The sequence below is a fragment of the Lagenorhynchus albirostris genome, chromosome 1 (genome assembly GCF_949774975.1).
Source record: "Lagenorhynchus albirostris chromosome 1, mLagAlb1.1, whole genome shotgun sequence".
Taxonomy (NCBI): Eukaryota; Metazoa; Chordata; class Mammalia; order Artiodactyla; family Delphinidae; genus Lagenorhynchus; species Lagenorhynchus albirostris.
In genome coordinates, this window is record NC_083095.1 from 135,279,835 (window position 1) to 135,301,290 (window position 21,456).

General features: G+C 54.5%; 1 protein-coding gene across 3 annotated transcripts; it reads left to right on the top strand.

Moving 5' to 3' along the window:
* The first annotated feature begins 11 nt into the window (after positions 1 to 11).
* Positions 12 to 21,367, top strand: CIB2 (calcium and integrin binding family member 2). Of its 3 annotated transcripts, none has more exons than XM_060170291.1 (6): positions 12 to 246; positions 7,172 to 7,353; positions 7,708 to 7,742; positions 15,753 to 15,864; positions 17,832 to 17,979; positions 20,110 to 21,367. In XM_060170291.1, the coding sequence occupies exons 4-6, from the start codon at positions 15,796 to 15,798 to the stop codon at positions 20,343 to 20,345; spliced, it is 453 nt and encodes a 150-aa protein (XP_060026274.1). In that variant the 5' UTR covers positions 12 to 246; positions 7,172 to 7,353; positions 7,708 to 7,742; positions 15,753 to 15,795; the 3' UTR covers positions 20,346 to 21,367. The 3 variants fall into 3 exon arrangements, with proteins under 3 accessions (XP_060026274.1, XP_060026264.1, XP_060026255.1); XM_060170281.1 differs by lacking the exon at positions 7,172 to 7,353 and having other exon boundaries at positions 20,110 to 20,305; positions 20,717 to 21,367; XM_060170272.1 differs by lacking the exon at positions 7,172 to 7,353.
* The last annotated feature ends 89 nt before the right edge of the window (positions 21,368 to 21,456 follow it).

Consider the following 21,456-nt stretch of genomic DNA (forward strand, 5'->3'; position numbering starts at 1 on the left):
TTCCCCTCCTCCCAGGCTCCCGCCCCGTCCCCGCCGGGTGGGTTGCGGGGCGCGGCGCCTTGAGACCGGGCGGCGGGTCCGGCGGCCGTCGGAAGCTGCCCGCCGAGGGGCTGACGAGGGCCGCGGGCGCGGGGCTCCGGCGGCCGCTGATGGGAGGCGGCCTCCGGGAGAGCAAGCGACGGCGCCGCAGCCACCATGGGGAACAAGCAGACCATCTTCACCGAAGAGCAGCTGGACAACTACCAGGTGAGCGCGCCGCCCGGCCCCCGAAGCGGCGCCCCTCGGCTCCTCCCTTCTTTTTCCCGTCGCTTGCCGAGGCCTCCCGACAGCCGTTTCCCCGGGTTCAAACCTTGCTTCTGCTTTCAGCTCGACGCTTGACCTTGGGCTGGTGACTTCTCCGAGCCTCAGTTTACCTACCCGAGGAATGAGAGCGCTTTCCACTTAAAAGATTCTCGCAGGCGTCCCTCTTTCCAGCTTCCCCCCTCCTCTCTCTCTCATTCAGACTTCTTGCTCTTGGCCCCAGGCTGGACCCGAACCCTTCCCCGACTACTCCTCCCATCGCCCACCTTGGCGCAGAGATGGAGTCCTTAAAAGTAGGCTGGAGGGAGGACCCTCCCACCCCCACTACCCCCGAAAACCTGGGAAGCAGCCCAGGAGAGTGAGTCTTTGTAAAGTAGAAATTAGCTGTTAGCTGGGTAGGGAGTGAAGTGCATCAGCACCCCAATGCCATTCTAGGTTGGGGTCTCTCCGTATGGCCCCAGTATGGAAATAATTGGAGCAAGAAGGCAAGCGAGGTACCAGTCTTACATGGTCACCTCTCCAAGCTTCCTAAGTCCCCCAGCAGCCACCCCCTTAGACCCTCCTGAGTTCCTCTGCCTCCAGAGCCCGGGAGCTGTCCAGATCAGATCCCAACGCCCTCCCACTCATGTACAAACTTTTCTGTGGTTGCAGGATGGAGGAGCCCAGCTTCCTGGCTTGCCCAGAGCCCTGGCCAGCCTGCCCAGGCCTCTTCCCTGCCCTGAGCACTGCAGCTGCCCCAGAACTATCCGCGTTCCCTTGACACGCCGGGCTCTTTCCTCCCTCTCTTTGCCCGTGCTCGGGGATGCCGCTCCCGGGTCTCCAAATGATTTCACTTACCCTCCCAGGCCCAACTCTGATGCTTCATTCCTGACTCTGCCAGGCAGAGGGGGCTGGACTGTGTTGTGGCCTGTGTGGAGTGTGGTTGGGGGAGATGAACACCAGCAGGGTCTCCACAGCTGCCTGTTGCCTTCGTGAATATTTATTTTGGCATCGAGCTTGAAGTGTGGGTCCTCTGATGTGGGCACAAGTAAAATAAAGGCCCTTTTCCTCCTGGAAGTGCTGGTTGTCAATAACACTGCTTTCTCAGGGCCTCACGTGGAGGCGCCTTCTGTGTACCCAGCACTATAATGGGAGGCTCTCTATGCATCAACTCATTTGATCATCACAGGGAGGTGGGTTATTTAGCCCCATTTTACAGTAGAGTAAACAAAGGCTGAGGAGGCCTTCGGTACCCTGCACAGTGAAGGTTCACACAAGAATTTGAATTGTGAATCCAAGACTCACTCCCTTCGTTGCGGCTGGGGGCTGTGTGTGCTCTATGTCCTCAAGGCCCTCACTGTCTGCAGAGACGGCCCCTCGCCTCCAGTGCGAGGCAGGCGGTGAGTGTGCTCTAGGGGAGGGCACTAGGGGGCAGTGGGAGACCTGGAGGGAAGGGGGTCTTTGCTTCGACTGGTAGGTTCAGAAATAATGCAGCGCTTGCAGACCCTTGAAAGGTCAGTAGGATTTTGCCCATCAGAGCCCCGAAGGAGGCATTCCAGGCAGAGGGGACAGCTTGGGTAAAGACTTGGAGGTGGGTACAGGCAGGCAGGTAGACCATGCTCAGAAGAGTAGCCTCGTGGGCATGGGGAGCCTGGGTTCCCACTCAGTCCAGCCTGGCGTTGAGTTACCATTCGGAGTCAGGCCCAGTACTGGGTTCTGATCCTTTGCCAAAGGCTGGGCCTGGTGGGAGAAACGAGAGCTGTGAAACCTGAGAGCCCCACGTCTCCCTCCCTGAGACTCTCCAGCTGGCCAGGGCCAGCGAAGGCCAAGCTGGGGGTGACCTCGAGTAACAGCCACCCCCTCCCCCAACTGATCTCCAGGGTTTCCTGCCCTCTTCCCCAGTCCCCAGGTGCCAGTGCTTCCCAAAGTTCAGATTTCTTCCCAGACCAATTCTCTGCCTTCCAGATCCAGCCCCTAGACCCCTCAAACAACCAAGAGCTCATCGCCTTCCCCAGGACCCTCCACTGCTCTTTGCTCTACTATGGCCTATGTTTTCAGTCAAGGACAGGTCCTGTAACTCTCATCCTCTTTGGGGGCTCACCTGGGGACCCCATCCTCGATCTCCATAGCCAGGGCCCTGGGTGAGGCCTCTCAGTGTCGTGTAACCGCCCCCCCCCGTTTCTGCACCCGCCAGCCACCCGCGTGCTGCTACCACAGTCTCTCAGTTTCTCACTCCATCCCCTTCTCACTCCTTCCCATTTTCTTTCGACAGACACCATGTGCATCACCAATGTAAAACAATTTTTTCTTTAAAAAGAATCTCTGGACCAAGAGTTGCATCGTATGTGTATTAACTAATCCCCCACTGCGGTGGGAGACCCTAGGGAGTTGTCCATATATAGGTCATGAACACCTTGGAGCAGAAGTACAGGGTCAAAGATGTGAAGGATCTTTCTAAAACATGGGTGTGACCCTCTCCTCTCCCTGGAATTCCACAGTGTCTTGGGATAATAGCCTGAGCGGGGTGCAGAGCAGACCTCACCCTGGCCTGGTCTGAGCTCAGCCAGCCTCCAGCCTCATTTTTAGTCCCTCCCCTGGCACCCCAAGTTCCAGGCACACTGAAGGGCTTCTAGCCAAGCATGGCCTCACCTCTGGCCTTGTTCTCCTGGCGCCCTCCCCTCACTTCTTCATCAGTGCCGTCTGGCCTATCTTTCTGTCCATGGCAGGCCTCACCTCTTTTGGACAGGCTCCCTGATGCCCTCCCCCAATCCTTCTTTTGGCCACAGAATGGTTTATACCCAGTCATCACTGTCTGTTTCCCCTCCATCCCACTTCCTGTGTGTCCCCTGCTCAGGCACAGAAGAGGCAGTGGAGAATGTTGTCTGAATGAATGAATACTTGTTAAAGCACGGCTCTAAGGAGGGGAAAGAACTCCAGGGGTCCTGAAGTCCTGGGTTCAAGTCATGGCTGGGCCATAGATGCTGTAGGCCCCTTCTGGGTCTCAGTGTCCCCACCTCTAAAATGGGAATGATCACTAGCCCTGCTGTGCTCATGTCACAGGGCTCTTGCAGGGATCAGCTGAGCTGTGTGATGGTCCACTGGGCGGTGCTGAGGCTTGAGCTGGCAGAGCTGGATGGAGAGTCCACTCCAGCTGGGACTGGCTATGGCTTGGCTCAGGACCACTGGCACAGGCAGACCAGGCATGTGGGAGATGGGGAGCAGGGAGGCTACCTGGACAAAGTACCCTTGAGTTGAGCTTTGGAGCATGGAAAGGATTTGGACAAGCTGGACAAGGTGGGGAAGGCACTCCAGGTGGGAGAACAGGATGAATATAAGCTTAGAGGTGGAACTGTAGCCTTAACTGGCATAACATCGGAGCTTCTATTATAAAAGCCCAGCCTGCCCTGTCTTCTGCTGCCAGAGTCGTGAGGGCCCATCTCTCCTGGGCTAGGTCCCCTCCCTCCCTCCCACCCCTCATAACCTTAACTTGAGCTGGGACTCTTCCCTGAAGACCTATCCCTGTGAACTCTCAGGGGCCAAGCAGTGACCGGACATTTGTTCTCAGTGGAGTAAAGGGAAGAGTTCCTGCAGACCTATGGCTGTAGCTCCCTGGGCAGCTGAGTAGACGGAGGGGGGCAGGGTTTTTGTTTGGTGTCTTCAGGGTGGGAACAGACACAGAGCTGCGGGCTCTGAAGGGATGCCTTTGGGACATGGGGTACTGGGTGGAGCTGTTGCACAAAACGGGGTAAGCTGTGGCCTATAGGCTTCCTGCATCTTATCTCATTTGCTCCTCTCACTGCCCCTTTCCAAGAGGCAGTATCCCCATCTTACGGATGCAGAAACTGAGGTTCCAACAGGAGACTGAACTTGCCTAAGGGTCCAAAGCAAGACGAGAATTTGCATCTGACTACTAAACCTTTTCCTCTGCCACGCTGCCAGGCTACTCAGAGCCCTGAGAAGCTTTTTTTTGTTTTGTTTTGTTTGTTTGTTTTCTGTCTTTATTTTTGCGTTACGTGGGCCTCTCACCTTGTGGCCTCTCCCGTTGCGGAGCACAGGCTCCGGACACGCAGGCTCAGTGACCATGGCTCACGGGCCCAGCCGCTCCGCGGCATGTGGGATCCTCCCGGACCGGGGCACGAACCCGTGTCCCCTGCATCGGCAGGCGGACTCTCAACCACTGCGCCACCAGGGAAGCCCCCCTGAGAAGCTTTTAAGGCATCTGCCATGTTCCTCCCTTATGAGCTGCCTCCCTGGGATGAGTTCCAGGGAAGTAAGTCAGCAGAAGAACAAGCAAAACATCAGTCGACGAGGTTCATGGTAGCTTTATTGGTAATGTTGAACACCTAGAAATGGCTGTGGCTAAATGTTCAGAAAGATGAGAAAGTTTAGGTTAAGCAGGGCCAATGCCTGCAGTGAGATATTCCCCAGCCAGTGAAATAATGTTAGCTGCTGTGGAAGGTTTATATGGAAAAGTCTGGCCATTCATTCCACCAGTCTCTATTGAGCATGCACCATGTACCAGATACGGGAATACACAGTGGAAGCAGGACGTGGAGCGGTTGCTGTACGACGGTGCTGAGTGGACTGTGGCTCTGTTTCCACTCAGTGGGCAGTGGTCAAGAAGCACATAGGGGGCTTCCCTGGTGGCGCAGTGGTTAAGAATCTGCCTGCCAATGCAGGGGACATGGGTTCAAGCCCTGGCTCAGGAAGATCCCACATGCTACGGAGCAACGAAGCCCGTGCGCCACAACTACTGAGCCTGTGCTCTAGAGCTCGTGTCCCACAACTAGTGAGTCCACGTGCCACAACTACTGAAGCCCATGCACCTAGAGCCCGTGCTTCGCAACAAGAGAAGCCACTGCAGTGAGAAGCCTGCGCACCACAACAAAGAGTAGCCCCCACTTGCCGCAACCAGAGAAAGCCCATGTGCAGCAACGAAGACCCAATGCAGCCAAAAATAAAATTAATTAATTAATTAAAAAAAAAAGAAGCCCATAGGCCTGAGTTCCAGCCCAGCCCAGATCTGCGTGTGCAATTTAGGGCAAGCTGTTCAACTTTGTTGAACCTCGGTTTTCCCATCTATAAAATGGGGAGGTAGTGCCTGCCCCACCCGTGCCCCCCGTCCCCGCCCATAGGCTAGTGATGAGGATTAAACAAAATTGGATATTCAGAGCCCCCACGGACTAGCCCATGGTAATTATGGACTGGTTGTGGTGTGGTTCTCAGGCTGGGCTGCACATTGCAATCACCTGATGGCTCTGAAAACTGCTGATGCCTGGATCCACCCTCAGGGATTCTGATGTAATTGATCTGGGGTCCATTGGTGGTGATGGGAGGGGACACAAGGAGTTTAAACAGCTCCCCAGGTGATTCTGCTCTAGAGCAGAGGCCCTCACACTTCAGCAAGCATCAGCATCTCTAGAAGGACTTTTTAAAATGCAGATTGCTGGGCCTCATCCCCAGAGTTTCTGATTGTACTTCTGGAGAGAAGCCTGAGAATCTAAAGTTCCACTAAGTCCCCAGGTGATGGTGATGCTGCTGGTCCAGGAACCACACCTTGAGGACCATTGATGTGGACAGATGTAAGTAGTTGTGATAAGGGACTGGAGTCATGTGAGAAGCTTTCACATTTAATGCCAATAAAACCCTCAGGTCAGGACCCAGATACTTCCTTTCCAACCCAGGGGATAGGAGAGAGGAGAGAAGAGAGGGGAGGGGGAAGAGGATAGGCCAGGGGGAAAGAGAGCAGAAGCCAGGACCTCTCCCCATCCCATTATGCCGACACCCCCACCATGCTGGTTGGAAGCGCTCTGGCCCTTCTCACTGGCAGCTTCAGGCTGTAGAACCAGCTGTGGGACTGAGAGAGGTCTGTGCCTGGAAGGCCCAGCTGGGCGGCCTTTGCTGCCTGCTCCAGGTTTCTGGGGTCTGCTGAGAAATCAGCCCACACGGTCTTCAGCCTGTCTGAGTCTTAGGCCTGTGGGGCATGGAGTTCTTTGCCCATTCTGGGTGGGGAGGGGGCACTGCTTCCCCAGCCTGAGCCTCTCCTGGCCCCTACAGAGGAGCTATCACCGAAAGCAAAGTCTAGCCCCCCAGGAGAAGCCCCTATGTTTCCAAGAAGGGCCAGACTATGCGGGTCCTTAGTCTAACTCCCGCCGAGCAGCAGGTGGCTCAGGACAGACTTGTGGGGCTAACTGGGGCCTGGAAATTGCCACCAACTCTCCCCTCTTTGGCTCTCCTTCAGGTGCCCACTGGAAACCCTAGATATGCATCCTGTGGGCCTGCTTTCTTGGGTCCTCCTCAATGTGCAGTGCAATTGCCCCGGGGCCAGGGGCTCCAGGTCTCATCCAGTGTGAGCCGGGCTGCTGCAAGCCTGTACCGTGGCGATTAGTCCCTCGTCGGAGCCAGCTGTGGTCAGCATACCGCCCCAGGAGGCCCCACCAGCTCTGGGCTCCCTCACGCTTCAACAACAGGCCAAGGTGGAGGGGCCAAATGGCAGGGGAGAAGCACAAAAGCCCTTTACGGTTGGGCATTTTATGAAGTGCTGGGTCCTTTTCACCCCCATACTTCCCACAAGGCCTGGCATAGTAGCATCATCACCAGGCAGGCAGAGCTGTGGACAGAGGCGTGACTGTAGGAGGTGGGTTATCCAGACCAAGGCAGAATCCCCAAGATGAGTTTATAATCTGGGTGAACTCAGGATCCGAGTGCTGCTCCAGCCCTGAGTCATGCCTACCTGGGGGTCCCCAGCAGCCTCCACCCTGGCCTCTGTGCAGATGCTGCCGGTTCCTTCCTGCCCACCTTCCTCCTCCCCCTCTCCTCCTCGGCCCCTTCTTTCCCCACACCCCAGCCTCTTCACTGCCTTCTCTAACCTCATCTATTCCTGTGGCTTCAGATACCAGTTAGATGCTTCACCCTGCCCCATCCCCAGTCTGTGTGCCTGGAACTCTCAGCCTCTGACCATGGGGCTTCTGCCTGCGACCACTCAGGACACACCACCCATGACGCCACGAGGCACCATTCTTAGGGCCTGCAGCATGGACCGTGCCCCCTGCCGCTGGGCAATGCGGTGACCCTGTCAGTCCTCACTCCTGTCTTGTCTCCCAAGTTGTCTCCCACCCACTTCCCCCGGGTGTCCCACAGGGTATCTCCTGGCCCCTCGAATCAATCGCATCCACCTCTGACCTCTCCATCTGCCTCCCAAATGCCCTCCCCTACGCATGCCTCCCAGCCCCCCACGCCACACACTCACTTCCCTGGCTCAGGTCAAAAGCTTCAGAAGGCAGCTTGACCCACTAGACTGCTCCCCGCAATGGGCTGGGGCAGGGAGGGGTGGTAGTGACTCTGCTGCCCCCAGTCCAGGGCTGGCTGTTCCTGTGTGGCTCTGAGGGAGGAAGGACAACCAACTAAATGTGCGTTTTCCTTCCACAGGACTGCACCTTCTTCAATAAGAAGGACATCCTCAAGTAAGTGTGGCTCTTGTTCGACCCTCTGGAGCTGGGGCAGGGGCAGGGGTAGGGCCGGGGATCCTGGGGGCCGAGGCAGGGGGGTGGGGGGGTGCTGCACCAGCTGAGGACTAGCTTTTCCACCCCCATCGGCAGCCGAGCGCAGGCTGCTGTGGGAACTCGAGACGTCCCACCCCCCGGCTCACATCCTTCTGCCAAGAATCGAACGTCTGCTTACTGCATGCCAGGCTCCGTGGTGGGCGGTTTCAGGAACATTCTCATTTAATCCTCACTGTGCCCTTGTAACAGGAGAATCCTTTTATCCTCACTTTACATGTGGGGCTTAGCAACTTGGCCAAAGTCACCCAGCCAGGGACTGAAGACCTGGCCTCTGACTCCAGGGTCCTCGTTATTTCATTGCACCCTGGGACCTGTCAGACTAAGGGGGGGGACCCTGTCTGTTAGACTAGGGATCCCTAAGAGCCTTCTGGCTCTGATGTCCTGCCACTCCTGGGAGGTCCTAAAGGCAGGGGCATGGCAGGCAATGCCACCACCGCCCCTGAGCTGTCCACCAGGGGTCTCTTCCCTTTCTTTGGGGGTGGGGTGGGCCTAGACAGGAGAAATGAAGGGGGTTGGCAGACTCAGAGCCCCAGGACCAGATGGTGGGTAGGACTCACAGAATGCCAGGAAACCTGGCCCCACAGGCCTTGCCAGGCCCCCCTCTCTGGGCTATCAGGTGGCACTAAAAGCCAGCAAGGTCTCAGGATCACTTTCCCTGGAGGTCGATAGGCAGGCTGGGGCTAGAGCCTGTTACACTTCCCAAGGGAGCTGTGGTCTGTCACTGCCATGACCAGTCTGCTCAGATGGTGTCCCTCGGTCCTTCCTTTCTGCCCAGGCTGCTTTTCCAGCCTGTCCCCTGGGTGGGCAGGGATGCCCACTCCTACCACCTTGGAGAAGCAGGGTGGGGGGCAAAGCCCCCAGGCCTTGGCATCAGCAGACCTGGGCTCTCCTTCCCAGCTCTGACCTTGGACAAGCTTTGAGCCTCGCTGAGCCTCTGTTTCTTTTATAAAACGGGGATAATGATACCTCCCCCGTTGCCGAGAGGCAGGAACGCCAGAGTGTGGTGTTTGATAAATTGCATTTGGTCTGTAGCTTGAGTGAGGTGTGGGGTGCGCTTCCCATTTGGACAGATGGTCCTCAGAACTGTAATAACACAGCGGTCACCCTGGCATTCCCGTGGCACCTCTTACCTTTCAGAGTTCTTGGCCCAAATCCTCGTTTAAGCCTCACCACATTTGTCCTCTGTAACAGGGAGCTCCCGCCATCCTGACTTCCCACCTTTGTAGACGCCGGGCCCAGACTGCTTGTCCTGGGAGGCCCGCTACCACTTCTGTTCTGGCAGCAAAAGCTCGTCCCCAGGCCTTGGCACTGGCTGCCCCACTGCCTTTCTCATCTTCCCGCTGCATTCCTGCATGTCCTTTAAGACCCACTCCAGAGTCATCTACTCTGTGAGCCCCCAACTCCCTGTTCCCCAGCTCTCACACAGCCTCTTCTGCAGCCTTTTTGGGGGGCTCTGTGGGCTCATGGCTCAGGTGCCCAGCTCCCCCCGGACTTGTAGTCAGGCAGGACACAGGCTCCCCATGCCTGGCACTGGGCACGGCACCAGTAAGCGCTTGAAGAGTGTGTGGGTGAAGGATGGGTAGGGTTGGCCAAGGGGAGAACATTGCAGGCTAGGAGCAGCGGGGTCAAGGGCACAGACCTGCTTCACCCTGCCCCATCCCCAGTTGCCCGTGGGGGAGGAGAGTGGTTCAAAGGCCAGGCCAGGAATTGGATTCAACCTGAGGGGCCTTTGAGGGTGACCCTGGTCTCTTGGCAAATGATCAGCCCCGGGCAGGTGGGTGGTCTGAGCAGGGGTAGGGGGTCTCCTGGCTCCCCACAGCCCTGGCCTGCCCAGCTCTGCATCTTTCAATGCCGGCCTCTGTAGTTCAACCCAGGCCCGGAGTCCACAAAGCGGCGAAAGGACCCCTTCTGGCAGCTGGACACGCTTTCTGAGTCCCCCGCTGCCTGCTCTGGTTCCTTCAGGCCCCACCTCTGTGTTAGCACTCACTGGGGACCAGACCCGGGGCTTTTTCTGCAGAGTGGTCATGTGGGGAGGGGGAGGGGGTAAAGCCCCACTGGGAGCAGGGGCCCTGGGATCTGGTCCCCACTGTGTAGCGCCTGCCATGTCTCAGTTGCCACCTCTGCAGCACGGATGACAGTGCCCCCTGGGGCTGTTATTCCACAGACTCCAATGGCTGGGAGGGCAGGGGTGACAGTGTTGTTCAGCACAGGCTGCTTGGAGTTTTGTTGCCCACCCGTCCACCCTCAGGAAGGGTCGTGAGGCCAGGCAGCGTGCGGGATTACATGTCCCTGGGGGACCAGGCGTGGCCTCGGTGGCTCGATTCCAGTTTCAGCCCCCTCGATTTTCTCCAACCTTCTCTCTGGGCCCCAGCAAGAGCCAGTGTGACTGATCACCCCTGCCAGGCGAGCCCTCTCCACGCTGTTCACATCTCAGGTCCAGGCGGGACGGCCGAGGCCCTGAGCCCAGAGAGGGCCAGGAGCGAGGACCCGGCCGGCAACACAGAGCAGGTCAATGGCAGAGCCAGGCCCGAGGCCCAGGGCCCTCCTCCCAGGGGCCTTCCAGCGCTGTTACCCCACCCCCACCCGGATGGTTTTCTGGGTGGGCTGCATCCTGAGAACTGACCAGATGGTGAGGAGGAAACGTGAGCAGCAGGTTCTTCTTTGCAGCTTGGGGCCCAGCTCTCTGGTAGCCTTGGGTCAATGATACTGAGTCACAGATACCCATCTGGGCAGTTTTCCCCTCCCCTCCCCTCCCCTCCCGCGCTCCCCTCCTTCCTCTGTACTCACATACACACACACAAACCTGGGTGGATCCAGTTGCTCCCCAGGGCACAGCTCTTCCAGCCCGACGCTGAGCCTGAGTGGGCAGCCCCCCGTTCAGCCACCTTCTTTGCTATAGGTAACTCCCCTGCCCCCAGTTAGCCTATGCTCCTAAGCACGAGGCCCAGCTAGCACCCCGGGGTGTTTGCCTATTTGTTACTTTATCATCTATTTTATTTTCTCAACCATTTAAAAACTCTGTATAATCTATTTTAATTACTTTTAATTTTTTATTTCACCTGTGATACATGATGACCGTAAAAAAATTAGAAAATAAAGCCAGTCAAAAGAGAACAAAAATTGTCTGTAATCCTGCCACCCAGAAATAATGGCTATTAATCTTTCGGTATTTTTAACCTCTGGGTAAATAATGTTTAACTATTTTCCCTTTGTGTGTGTTTATCGGAAATTTGGATCAGGTTGTTCTGTAATATGCTTTAAATTGCTTTTCCTTAGGCAACTTGTAAAAATAGATAAGATAAAAAAAAGATCTCACCACCTTTTCATTTGGTTGGACATTTAGATTTTCAGCTTTTCACCATTATAATTAGCACTGCAGTGCACATCCTTGGGACACCATGACCTATAGCCCACATGTCTGGGATTATTTCCTTAGGATACATTTCTAACAGAGATTTCTGGACCAAAAGCCATGGACATTTTTAAGGCTTTTGATTTTTATTGCTAGATTGTCCTCCAGCAGCCATGCATGAGTCTCCATTTCCCTGCTTCCTCAATCACACTGGCTGTTACATCTCTTTTGTCTTCTGTCCCCAGATCATTTATTGACTTTCCCAAGGGTCTCAAACTCAGCTGTTTGTAGGGGCCAACATGCACTGCAAATAAATGAAGCCGTGTAACCCGACGGGAATGTTTTAGGACAAGGATCTGCAGAAATTGCTGTTCCTGAGCCCCAACTGGTTGTGGCCTTGGGGAAATCCAGGTTTTTCATGTAAAATTGTTTAATTTGTAAATGTTGGCAGCTAAGTTTTAAATCATTATTTTACATGAAAGCTAGACATGAATGTGGACCACCAACCAGTCTGTGACTTCCAGAAGAATCCATCTTCTCCCCACTGATTTCAAATGCTGTTTGTCTTGGACTAATTCTCATTTATATTTGGGTCTGCCTCTTCTACACCAATGTCTATTCCATGTGGTTTTACTTATAATAGCTTTAAACTATGTTTTAACATCTGACGGGACAAACATCTCCCCGGTGACTCTCTTTTCAGGGTTTTTCCCCAACTCTCCAATGTTTATTCTTCCAAACAAACTTTTGAATCAGGTTGGCAAGATCTCAAATAAATCTTTTGCAGATTTCAATTAAGAGTGTATTCATTTTACAGGAAAATGAAGAGAAGGTTGCCATCATTACAGTAGTAAGCCTTTCCAATCAGGAAAGTTATCTAACTCCCTAAATATTTTACATCCTTTGGTAAAGCTTCATGGTTTTCTTTGTGCACATTTCATATTTATTTTATACTTAGTTGTTTGGGGGTTTTTGGAGGCGGATTTTGTATTGTGAATTAGATCTTCTATTATATAATATTTTTGAATAGGTGAATGCTGGTAGAAAAACTATTGTGTAGAAGAGCTACTGAGCTCTTTCTCATTCAAATATATATATATATTTTTTACTAACTTTTTTTTTTTTTGGCTGTGCTGCGCAGCATGTGGTATCCTAGTTCCCCAACCAGGGATCGAACCTGTGCCCCCTGCAGTGGAAGCACAGAGTCCAAACCACTGGACTGCCAGGGAAGTCCTCATTCAAATAGTTTTTAAACTGATTATTTTTGGTTTTCCAGCAAATAATAATTTGCATCCTCCTTTCCAATATTTAGATATACTCTTTTATTTTTCTGACTAATTACATTGACTGGCACTCACAGGGGAAATGTTATATAATGATGGTGACGGTAGGAGTCTCACTTTTATGGGAATGTCTGTAGTACTTTTATCATTTAAGTATAATGTTAGGTGTTGATTTCAGGTAGAGAGCATCCTTTTGTTTATGTTTGAATAAGGATTTTAAGTTTTTTGTTGAAAAAATTAATATATACCTTAAAAATCTTTTTATTTTTATTAATAAATACTCTAAAAACTCAGTTCAGAAGTAGGTAAAGTAATAAGTGAAAGTTGGCCTTCTCTTATCACTCCTCTCCACTCCTGCCTCACAGAGACCATCAGTGTAAACCCGTGGTGTACACTTTTCAGATGTTTTTCTGTGTACATACAACCATATGGTCATAAGTGCAGCTATCAAGTTGATCAAAATATTTTTTGCTGCCTATTAATGTGATTTATAGTCACAGATTCCCAAACATTGATCCACCCATGCATTCCTGGAGTAAATCCTACTTGGTCCCAATGATTTACTCTTTAAAATGCTGTTGGACCTGAAATGACTAATATGTTATTTTATAAGATTTTTGCATCTGTATGTGTAAGTACCATTGGTCCATTTTGGATGCTACCTACTAGGTTCTGGTAGCAGGGTTCTTATTAACTTCCTAAAATAAACTGGGAGGCTTTCACTTTTTTGCCCCATGCTCTGGAACAGTTCAAGTAGCATAGGTATTGTTTCTGCCCCTGGAACTTATGATAGGACTAATATGTACATCTTCGTGAATTCAGTAGTGCCCTTTAAGGGAGGAGGGGTACAGGAATGCAGTTCTGTGACAGTTTTTGGAGTTTTTCCCAAAGTGATTCATCTTTCCAAATTCTCCTTGAGTTTTCCTTAAAAAACAAATTCCAATATCACTATAGGCATAGAGTCAGAACACATCTCTGTCCCAGGGCAGAAGCTGGCCTTCGTACCCCAGAAGACACCTCTTCAATTCCACTAATACCCACAGGCCTTCTCCCAAATCCTCGTCCCTTGCAGGGAGGCCCTGACATGGCAGGCAAAACGCTAATAGCTACCAGTTGAGGCCAGGTGGTTTTAAATACTAACGCCATCCTTTTTAATCCTCACAAGTGTGAGGAGGGTAGGACAATCCGCATTTAACTGATGGGGAAATCTGTTCTCCAGTGGGTTAACCCACTTGCCCAAGGCCACGCAGCTAGTGAGAGGTGTAGGCAGGGCTCCAACCTCAGTCTGACTCACGTCCCTGCTGCAGCCACCCCACAAAACTTTGAAGGTGTAAGCCAACCCTCAAACACCCCAACATCACATCCCAAATGTCAAGGTCAAGGGGGAAACGTAACCGTTGCAAATACTATGGTCCTGGCAAAAGCGCAGGAAACCAGATGCATAAAGTGTGATATATAGTCCAGGTTCCATGTTTGGGGACAATATAAAAAAAGGGCAAATTTTTCCTCAATGCCGAGAGTAAGAGCAAAGAAAGCCCTCGGATGCCCCCTCGTGGAGGGTCCCAGCTTGATCCTGTCACTCTGTTATCCGTTGCCCCCCCTTTGACCCAAAGGACAGGGTTTGGGTTTTCCCCTCCAGGTCTGTGTTTCCAAGCCTTGGACCTTCCTTGTGATTTCAGGCCCTTTTATAGGAGCATGTGAGTGGCCAAGTGTGCTCATGGCATTTGCTTTGCGTTTACTGTACAGGTGCTCTGAACCAGGTGCTGATGTGCTGGCCTGGGTGGCCTGACTTACAGGGAGGGCCTGGACCTGCCGCTGTTGGCTCTGGAAGCTGGGGCAGACGCTTAACCCCTTAGCCTCAGCTTCCTCACCGGAAAAACAGGGGTGGGGGTGCTAATAGCTGCCTCTCGGGGTGATTAGGGATTAAATTGAGTAAAGCAGTGCACACGGGGTTAACCCAAAGCCCAGCACAGAGTGAGCATTTGCTAAACAGTGGCTGACATTTTGTGTGTGAGCTGGGCAAGCAGTGACCTGCTCCACTGGAGAGGGCTGGGCAGCAGGGTGGCAAGAGTTGGGTGGACCCTGATGGGGGATTAGGTGGCTATGCTGAAGGGCCTACTGAGGATGGGCCTAGGAGCATGTCACTGGGCCAGGCCACTTAGAAGAAGACCAGGGTTGATCCAGCTTTGGGGGTAGCAGGGAAGGTGGGCCCCGGAGATATGGGATCACCCGTCCATCCAGGCCCCAGCAGCCCTGGGCCTCACCACAGCCCCCCGTCAATACCCCTGACACCTGTCCCCCTGTCTGGCAGCACTTCCTGGACACAATTTCATCTGAACCTAATTTGTACCTGCCTGGGGTTAGGAGGGGAGGGCTGTTCTTCGGGATATCAGGGACCTGGACAACAGGACACAGGGCCGCAGAGGAATAATGGAGGAGGGGCTTCCAACTGAGACAGGGTCAGGATGTCTCACACCCTGGAGGGTCCACGCAGCATGTAGGTGGGCTTGTGTCCCAGGGCCCCCCGAGCAAGGTGGGAGGGTGAGAGGGAGCTGGGGACCTGACGCGTCAGCGAGGAGGGCCAGGCCCAGGGCAGTGGGCTCCATCCCGACCACCCCCAGCTGGAGAGAGGTTGTGGATGGCCGTTCTCAGGGGCTTCACAGGATGTGAGGGCTTCCGGAAGCTCTTCCAGAGACCCAACCCTCAGGGCCCAGCCTGGGGGCAGGGGTAGCAAACTGGGCCAGGACTTCAGCGAGGTCAGTGGTGGGGAGCGGCAGGGGCGGCATGGGGAGGAGGGGTTAAGAGCCTCTGCTCTGGATTTCCGGTTTCGGGTTCCAGCCGTGGTCCCTGAGACTTCCTAGTTGTGTGGTGTTAGACAAGTCACTCTTTTAACCTCTTCAGGCCTCAGTTTGCTGAGCTGTAAGAGGTGACATGCCTGGCGCATAGAAGACTCTTAAGAGAGTCCAAAGAGGAAAAAAATAAGATCAGATGGGCAAGCCCTTGCAGGTGGGGGGATGGGCAGTGGCAGCAGTGGCCGTGGTGTTGGTGGTCATGGGAATGGCCAGGACGCAATCTAGTCATCAGCATAGGGGTCTGGGCAGAACTTGCCTCCCTTACAAATCCCCCATCCTGTGGGCAGAGCAGATGGTCTCCCCAGGCCCCTGGCCAAAGTGGGTCTCCAGCGTGAGGGGCCAGGGTGCAGGCAGGGTGGCGCTGAGCCTCTGAGGGCCCGGGGACTGCATCCCCTCCAGCACTCTTTCTCTGCTTCCCTCGCAGGCTCCACGCGCGCTTCTATGAGCTGGCTCCCAACATCGTCCCGATGGACTACAGGAAGAGCCCCATCGTCCACGTGCCCATGAGCGTCATCATCCAGATGCCGGAGCTCCGGGTACGTGAGAGGCTGCTGCTCGGCAGAGCCGGGGGGATCAGCTAGAGAAGGCCGGGCAGGGGGGCTGGGAGTGCGGGGAATATGCCCCTCTGGATGGGCAGGGCAGCAGGGGCACCCAGACCTGAGTTGAACCCCAGCTGTGCCTCAGTTTCCTCATCTGCACCCTGTGGATAAATGAGCTACGTGTGTCAGTAAATGAGCTTACTCGGTAAGGGTGCCGTGATTGGTGCTGCCCTGTAGTCTGCAGGGCTGTGGACCTGTGCTCACCTGCTTGCCCCTGTGTTCAGTGGCCCGTCTGCTGTCCTTGGCAGATCTTGTTTGTATCTTCTTTTTAAGGTAATTTTTTTAGCCTCGTCCTCGCATGGCTGTTGTCTCTCACAGCACGGTCATGCACAGCATCTCCTCTCAGACTTCAACGTGCCCAGGAGTCACCTAGGGATCTTGTCAAAATGCCGATTCAGGTTCAATAGGTCTGGGGTCCAAGATCCTGTTTTTCTAGCAGGCTCCCAGGTGAGGCTGATGCTGCTAGCCCTCAAACCATATATATCCTTTGACATAAGAGTTTCATTTCCCGAGTTCCTTACACACAAAATACACTCCAACGGTAAGAAAGCATTTGGGTTTTTAGGGCACATTGCCGTGGGTCTTTGCAAAGAGCCCCTTGCCAGACCTCAGGTGTGTGACTCTGGCGTCAGGGTGTCCACTTGGGGTCCACGTGGCATCCACTTGGGGCCTGTATCCTGGTCATGACCTCAGTCCTGGGGGACAGTGAGCCAGAGGCTCAGCCCTGACAAGCGTCTAGCCTGGCCTAGAGAGGGGCTTGATTCCAGGTTCAGAGGATCACTAGAGGGTGTGAAGCACTTCGGCAGGAACCATGGGATCGTCTCTCAGCCCCCTGTGCTGGCCTGGGCTGGGCACAGAATGGAGTGGTCCAGTGCTGGCCCAGCTGGGGTGGAGGGCTCCAGGAGAGGTGGGCCCTGAGGGAGTTGGGATCAGAGGAAGGAGTCATTGGTATAATTCCCCACCTACCTGTGGGCTGGTCCCGGCCCAGTTCTCCCACCTCTGGGGCCCCACTTCTGCCCCCTGTGATCTTGGTCTGAGCTGAGAGCTGCCCAGGCCCTGGGCTCTTGTAATAGGGAAGAACCTTTTGTATTCTATTCCAAGTTACTCACTAAAGGGATGTTTCCTCTAAGCTTAAATTATACATAATGGCCCATCTCTGGGAACCCTACCTCCCAGGTAATGAGCGTTAAGCTAAAATACCTCTGTTTAGCTCACAGGAAACATCCTGACCAGACCCACCTGTGAATGACTGCAAGGCGGAAGAAATTAACACCTCCCCTCCAGAGGCTGATGGGAAACAGGAAGTGTTTGACTTTACGCCCTCCCCTTTTAGTATAAAAGAAGCCTGAATTCTAACTCAGGCAAGGTGGTTCTTTGGGGGCAGGAGCCCACCATCTTCTCGGTTAGCTGGCTTTCCAAATAACATCACTATTCCTTGCCCAAACAACTCGTTTCTCTACGTTTTGGCCTCTCGTGTGGTGAGCAGTATGAACGTGGACTCAGTAACATTGTCTTCCCTTGCATGTCAAGGCAGGAGCCTCCATGAACTCCCTGGGCAATGGGACTAATCCCTGCTCCTGCCTCAGAAGAGGTGATGCCTCCAGTGGGCACACCTTGGTTCTGCTGAGCCCTCCGTGCTGATCTGAACAATATAACAAGACATGATGCTTGCAGAGCTCTCACTGGTGCCAGGCTTCGTACCAACACCTTACATACTTTAACTTATTCAACCATCTCCCAACCCAATTAAGTAAGTGCAATTATTATCCCCATTTTACCGATGGGGAAACTGAGGCCCAGGGGGATTTAGGTCACTCGTTCAAGGTCACATAGGCCATAGCTGTTGGGCTCTGGGTTCCTCCCAGTGAACCTTCATCTATGGTGACTGCTGTGGTTTTCTTCAGGAGAATCCCTTCAAGGAAAGGATTGTGGAGTCTTTTTCTGAGGATGGCGACGGGAACCTCACCTTCAACGACTTTGTCGACATGTTTTCTGTGCTCTGTGAGTCGGCTCCCCGCGACCTCAAAGCAAACTACGCCTTCAAGATCTACGGTAACGAGGGCCTGGAGGAGGGGCTGTGATGCTGCGTGAGGGTGGTGGCATTCCATAGGCCATCTAGTTACTGCTGGTTCCCGCCGTGGGGACGCTGGGGACACCAAGAACACTCTGAAGAGTGCGTGTCCAGCACAGTGGCCAGTGGGCACAACTAGTGCATAAGGGACATCTGCAGGGTCCTGAGAGCAGAGGAGGGAGGGACCCACTCCACCTAGGGCGGGTGGTTAGCGTGAGGAGAATTCACACGTGGTGACATTTCAGCATGGCCTCGGAGGACAAGAGGAGATTTGTCAACAGGAGAATGGGGGTGGGCATACCTGGTAGAGGGAGCACCACAAGGCACAGGGCGTGGTGAGAAGGTGGGGAGACGAATGTGGTGAGATGAGGGCGGTGTGATTCTGGAGAGGTCACTGGGGCTGGGCTGTGAGGAGCCAGCCAAGGAGTTTGGGGGCCACTGCAGGGTTTCAGGTGAGGCCAGGAAGCCCTGTGTTCTAAAGATCACTCGGCATCCTGGAGGAGCTAGAGTGGCAGACGCCAGGGTTCTGGAGAGGAGGCCTCTGCTAGGTGGTGAGGCTGGGCTGAGAGGTAGGCTCCTAGGTACCCCCTCCCACCTCTGTAATTGCTGCCAGGGGTAGGGTGGCCTCATTTCACCCCAGCCCAGCCCAGGACCCACTGTCCCACTGGCCACCAGAGGGCGCCGAGTACCTGCGAAGCTTTTGGTTTCTCCTGTGGCGATAGGAGAGAACTTCACGCTGCAGAGCTCGTAAGCTCTGAGCCTGACAGCAGCTGGGACTGGTGTCAAACCCTCAGACAGTGCTCGGATGGAAACTTTGAGGCCCAGGGAAGGTCCGTCCTGGACCAGAGGAGCCACAGACAAACCTCCTGTGCCCAGCATCTTTCATCAGCCAGGGGATCCCAAGGCAATGGGGCCCATTGGGCTGTTTTTTCATTTTGTAGTTGTCCCGTTTATTTCAGGGGACTTTGGTCTACATATATCTCTGCACCCACATTGTGTTTGCACGTCAGAGGCATGGTACCCTCCTTGTCTACCCTTAACAAACTACGCCCACAAGGTTCAAGTAAAAAACTTCTCGAATTCCAACCGTCATCCCCCTAATGTTGGACCCCATGGCGGTGCTTCTGGGAAGACTGTAGTCTGCCAGAGAGGGGAAGTGCAGGGCACACAGCCAAGCAGGTGTGGGGACAAGTGAAGGGAGAACCAGGGCTCCCCTACCACCCTGGACTGGCGGGTAGAATGGAGAAAGGCAACTGGGACCTGGAGTTTGGTGCTGGGGGGAACTGGGGCCTGACCTCTAGCAAGGATCACCCACTTCCTTGACCTTAGTTTCCCTGAAGAATGAATGGAGTCTGCTGGACAGATAAATGGGAAGGGCGCTCCAGACAGAAGAAGTAGCACTTGCAGAGATCTGATAGTTGGGTTGAAAGGCAGTCAGAAGGGTGTTCGAGTTCCCTGTGATGAGCCTGTGTGTGGCTCGGCCCTCTGAACATCTTGCTGAGCTGTGGACAGTGGTAGTGCCTTTTGCCGAGCAGAATCAAACCCTGTTCCCTGTTCTTTGTGCACAAAAGGCAACCACAGGGCCTCTCTCTGGGGGGGGCTTCTGAGTCTTCTGACCTCCATGTCTGGCTTGGGACCAGAGGCAACGTGGTGCAGTTTAGAAAACACGGGTCTTAGCATCGAACAGGCCCCGGTCAGCATCCCAGCTTCCCCTCCAACAGCCATCTGAATCAACAGACCTTGATTCAGTCACTCGGCCTTGCCAGGCCTTGGTTCCCTTAGCTTTAGAGGGAACACAGGGTCCACCATGGGACGAGGCCAGGAGAGCCTTTTAGCCTGGGCCCAGAGTTCCCAGGAGGCCTCAGATCTGGACGTTCGAAGTGTCTCAGGCCGAGGCTGGGCTCGCCGTCATGGTGGGGGTTGGTGCAGATTGTGAATGTGGATGTGTTGAATGTGGTGTCAAGAGGTGCCTCGTGAGTGAGACCCCTGGTCCCTGTCGGCTGAGGGCAAGGATCCAGTGTCCCCAGAGTGTGCACAGAGGGGCCAGGGAGGTATCTGGTGTGACCAGCTCAGAGGAGAGTGGCCTGAGTGTCCCTGACCCCACCCCACAGACTTCAACACCGACAACTTCATCTGCAAGGAGGACCTGGAGCTGACGCTGGCCCGGCTCACCAAGTCGGAGCTGGATGAGGACGAGGTGGTGCTCGTGTGCGACAAGGTCATTGAGGAGGCCGATCTGGACGGTGACGGCAAGCTGGGCTTCTCCGACTTCGAGGACATGATCGCCAAGGCCCCCGACTTCCTCAGGTGCCCTCCCAAGGGGCTGGCGTGGGCAGGGCAGGCCTGAATGGGGCCGCAGCCAGGAGACCCCTTGGGGCTGAGGCACCGTTACTGCTCCCGAGAGCAGTGGTCCCGGCAGGCTCTGTGTGGGCCAGGAGGCAGGTCACGTTCCAGGCCGAGCTGCCCTCAGTGTGTGACTGGGAAGTCCTCTGTCCCCAGCAGGGCCAGTCTCTGGTGAGGGATAGAGACTGGGGGCCCTTTGGTTATGTCGGGGGTTGGATGCCCTGGGCACAGCTGGTCCTCCAGGCCTTCCTTCCCTCTGCACCCTCCTGGAGGAACTGTCCAGGGTTGGGTGCAGGGCCTGGTTGGCTTTCTGCTGAGGACCTTTACCCACCCAGTCCAGAGCCTCTCAGCCCCTCTTGCTCTTTCTCTTTCCAGCACTTTCCATGTCCGGATCTGAGGACAGTGCCGAGGTTACAGGGGCCAGAAGCCGACCACCCAGCTCTGCTGCCTACACGAGTGTGACCTCCAGGCTCCTCAGGAGAGGAGCTGTGGCCTCTGGGGTTTACACCCCCGCACATTTCCTTGGCCCTTTCAGCAAAAAATCCTTAACCAGGGAAGGGGGGATGTGAGGGGCAGGGCCTTTCCCAGTCCCCCTGTGGTCCCTCCACAGGTCTTCCTTCTATCCCCCCAACCTTCCCCACACCCTGGTCCTCTCCCCATCAGAAATGGCCCTACTGGGAGGGGAAGACAGAACCCCTAATAGGGCAGGGGTGCTGACTTGTCCAAGTGCTGGGCAGGCACCCTGGTTGCCCAGGGCAAAGTGAAAAAAAAAAGGACAAGGTTTAACGAGCTATGCAATCTTTCTCCAAAACCCACAGCTGGGCTACACCCGACCCCGCCTGTTCCTTCTCCCCTGACCCTTCCCAATGTGAAGCTGTGTGAACAGTGGGTCCAAGGGCTCTGTCCCTGTCTCTGTCCAGGACCTGAACACCACCCCATCTGCCTTCCCCAGTGATGTGGAATCCTCACTGGTGTGTGCTGTCCACAGATTTGTGAACTCCTCGTACAGTAAAACACTTTCATGTCCCCGTGTTCTCTGTGTCTGCCAAGGTTAGGGAATATTCACTGGTCCCTTTTCTCCTTGAAATTCCACCATTAGCAATTCACGTCGCTAA

Bases quoted from the DNA above. Each gene is read 5' to 3' on its own strand.
- CIB2 (XM_060170272.1), top strand. From the start codon at position 196: ATGGGGAACAAGCAGACCATCTTCACCGAAGAGCAGCTGGACAACTAC. The intron at 247-7,707 runs GTGAGCGCGCCG...TTCCTTCCACAG, and splicing joins AGCAGCTGGACAACTACCAG to GACTGCACCTTCTTCAATAA. The intron at 15,865-17,831 runs GTACGTGAGAGG...GGTTTTCTTCAG, and splicing joins TCCAGATGCCGGAGCTCCGG to GAGAATCCCTTCAAGGAAAG.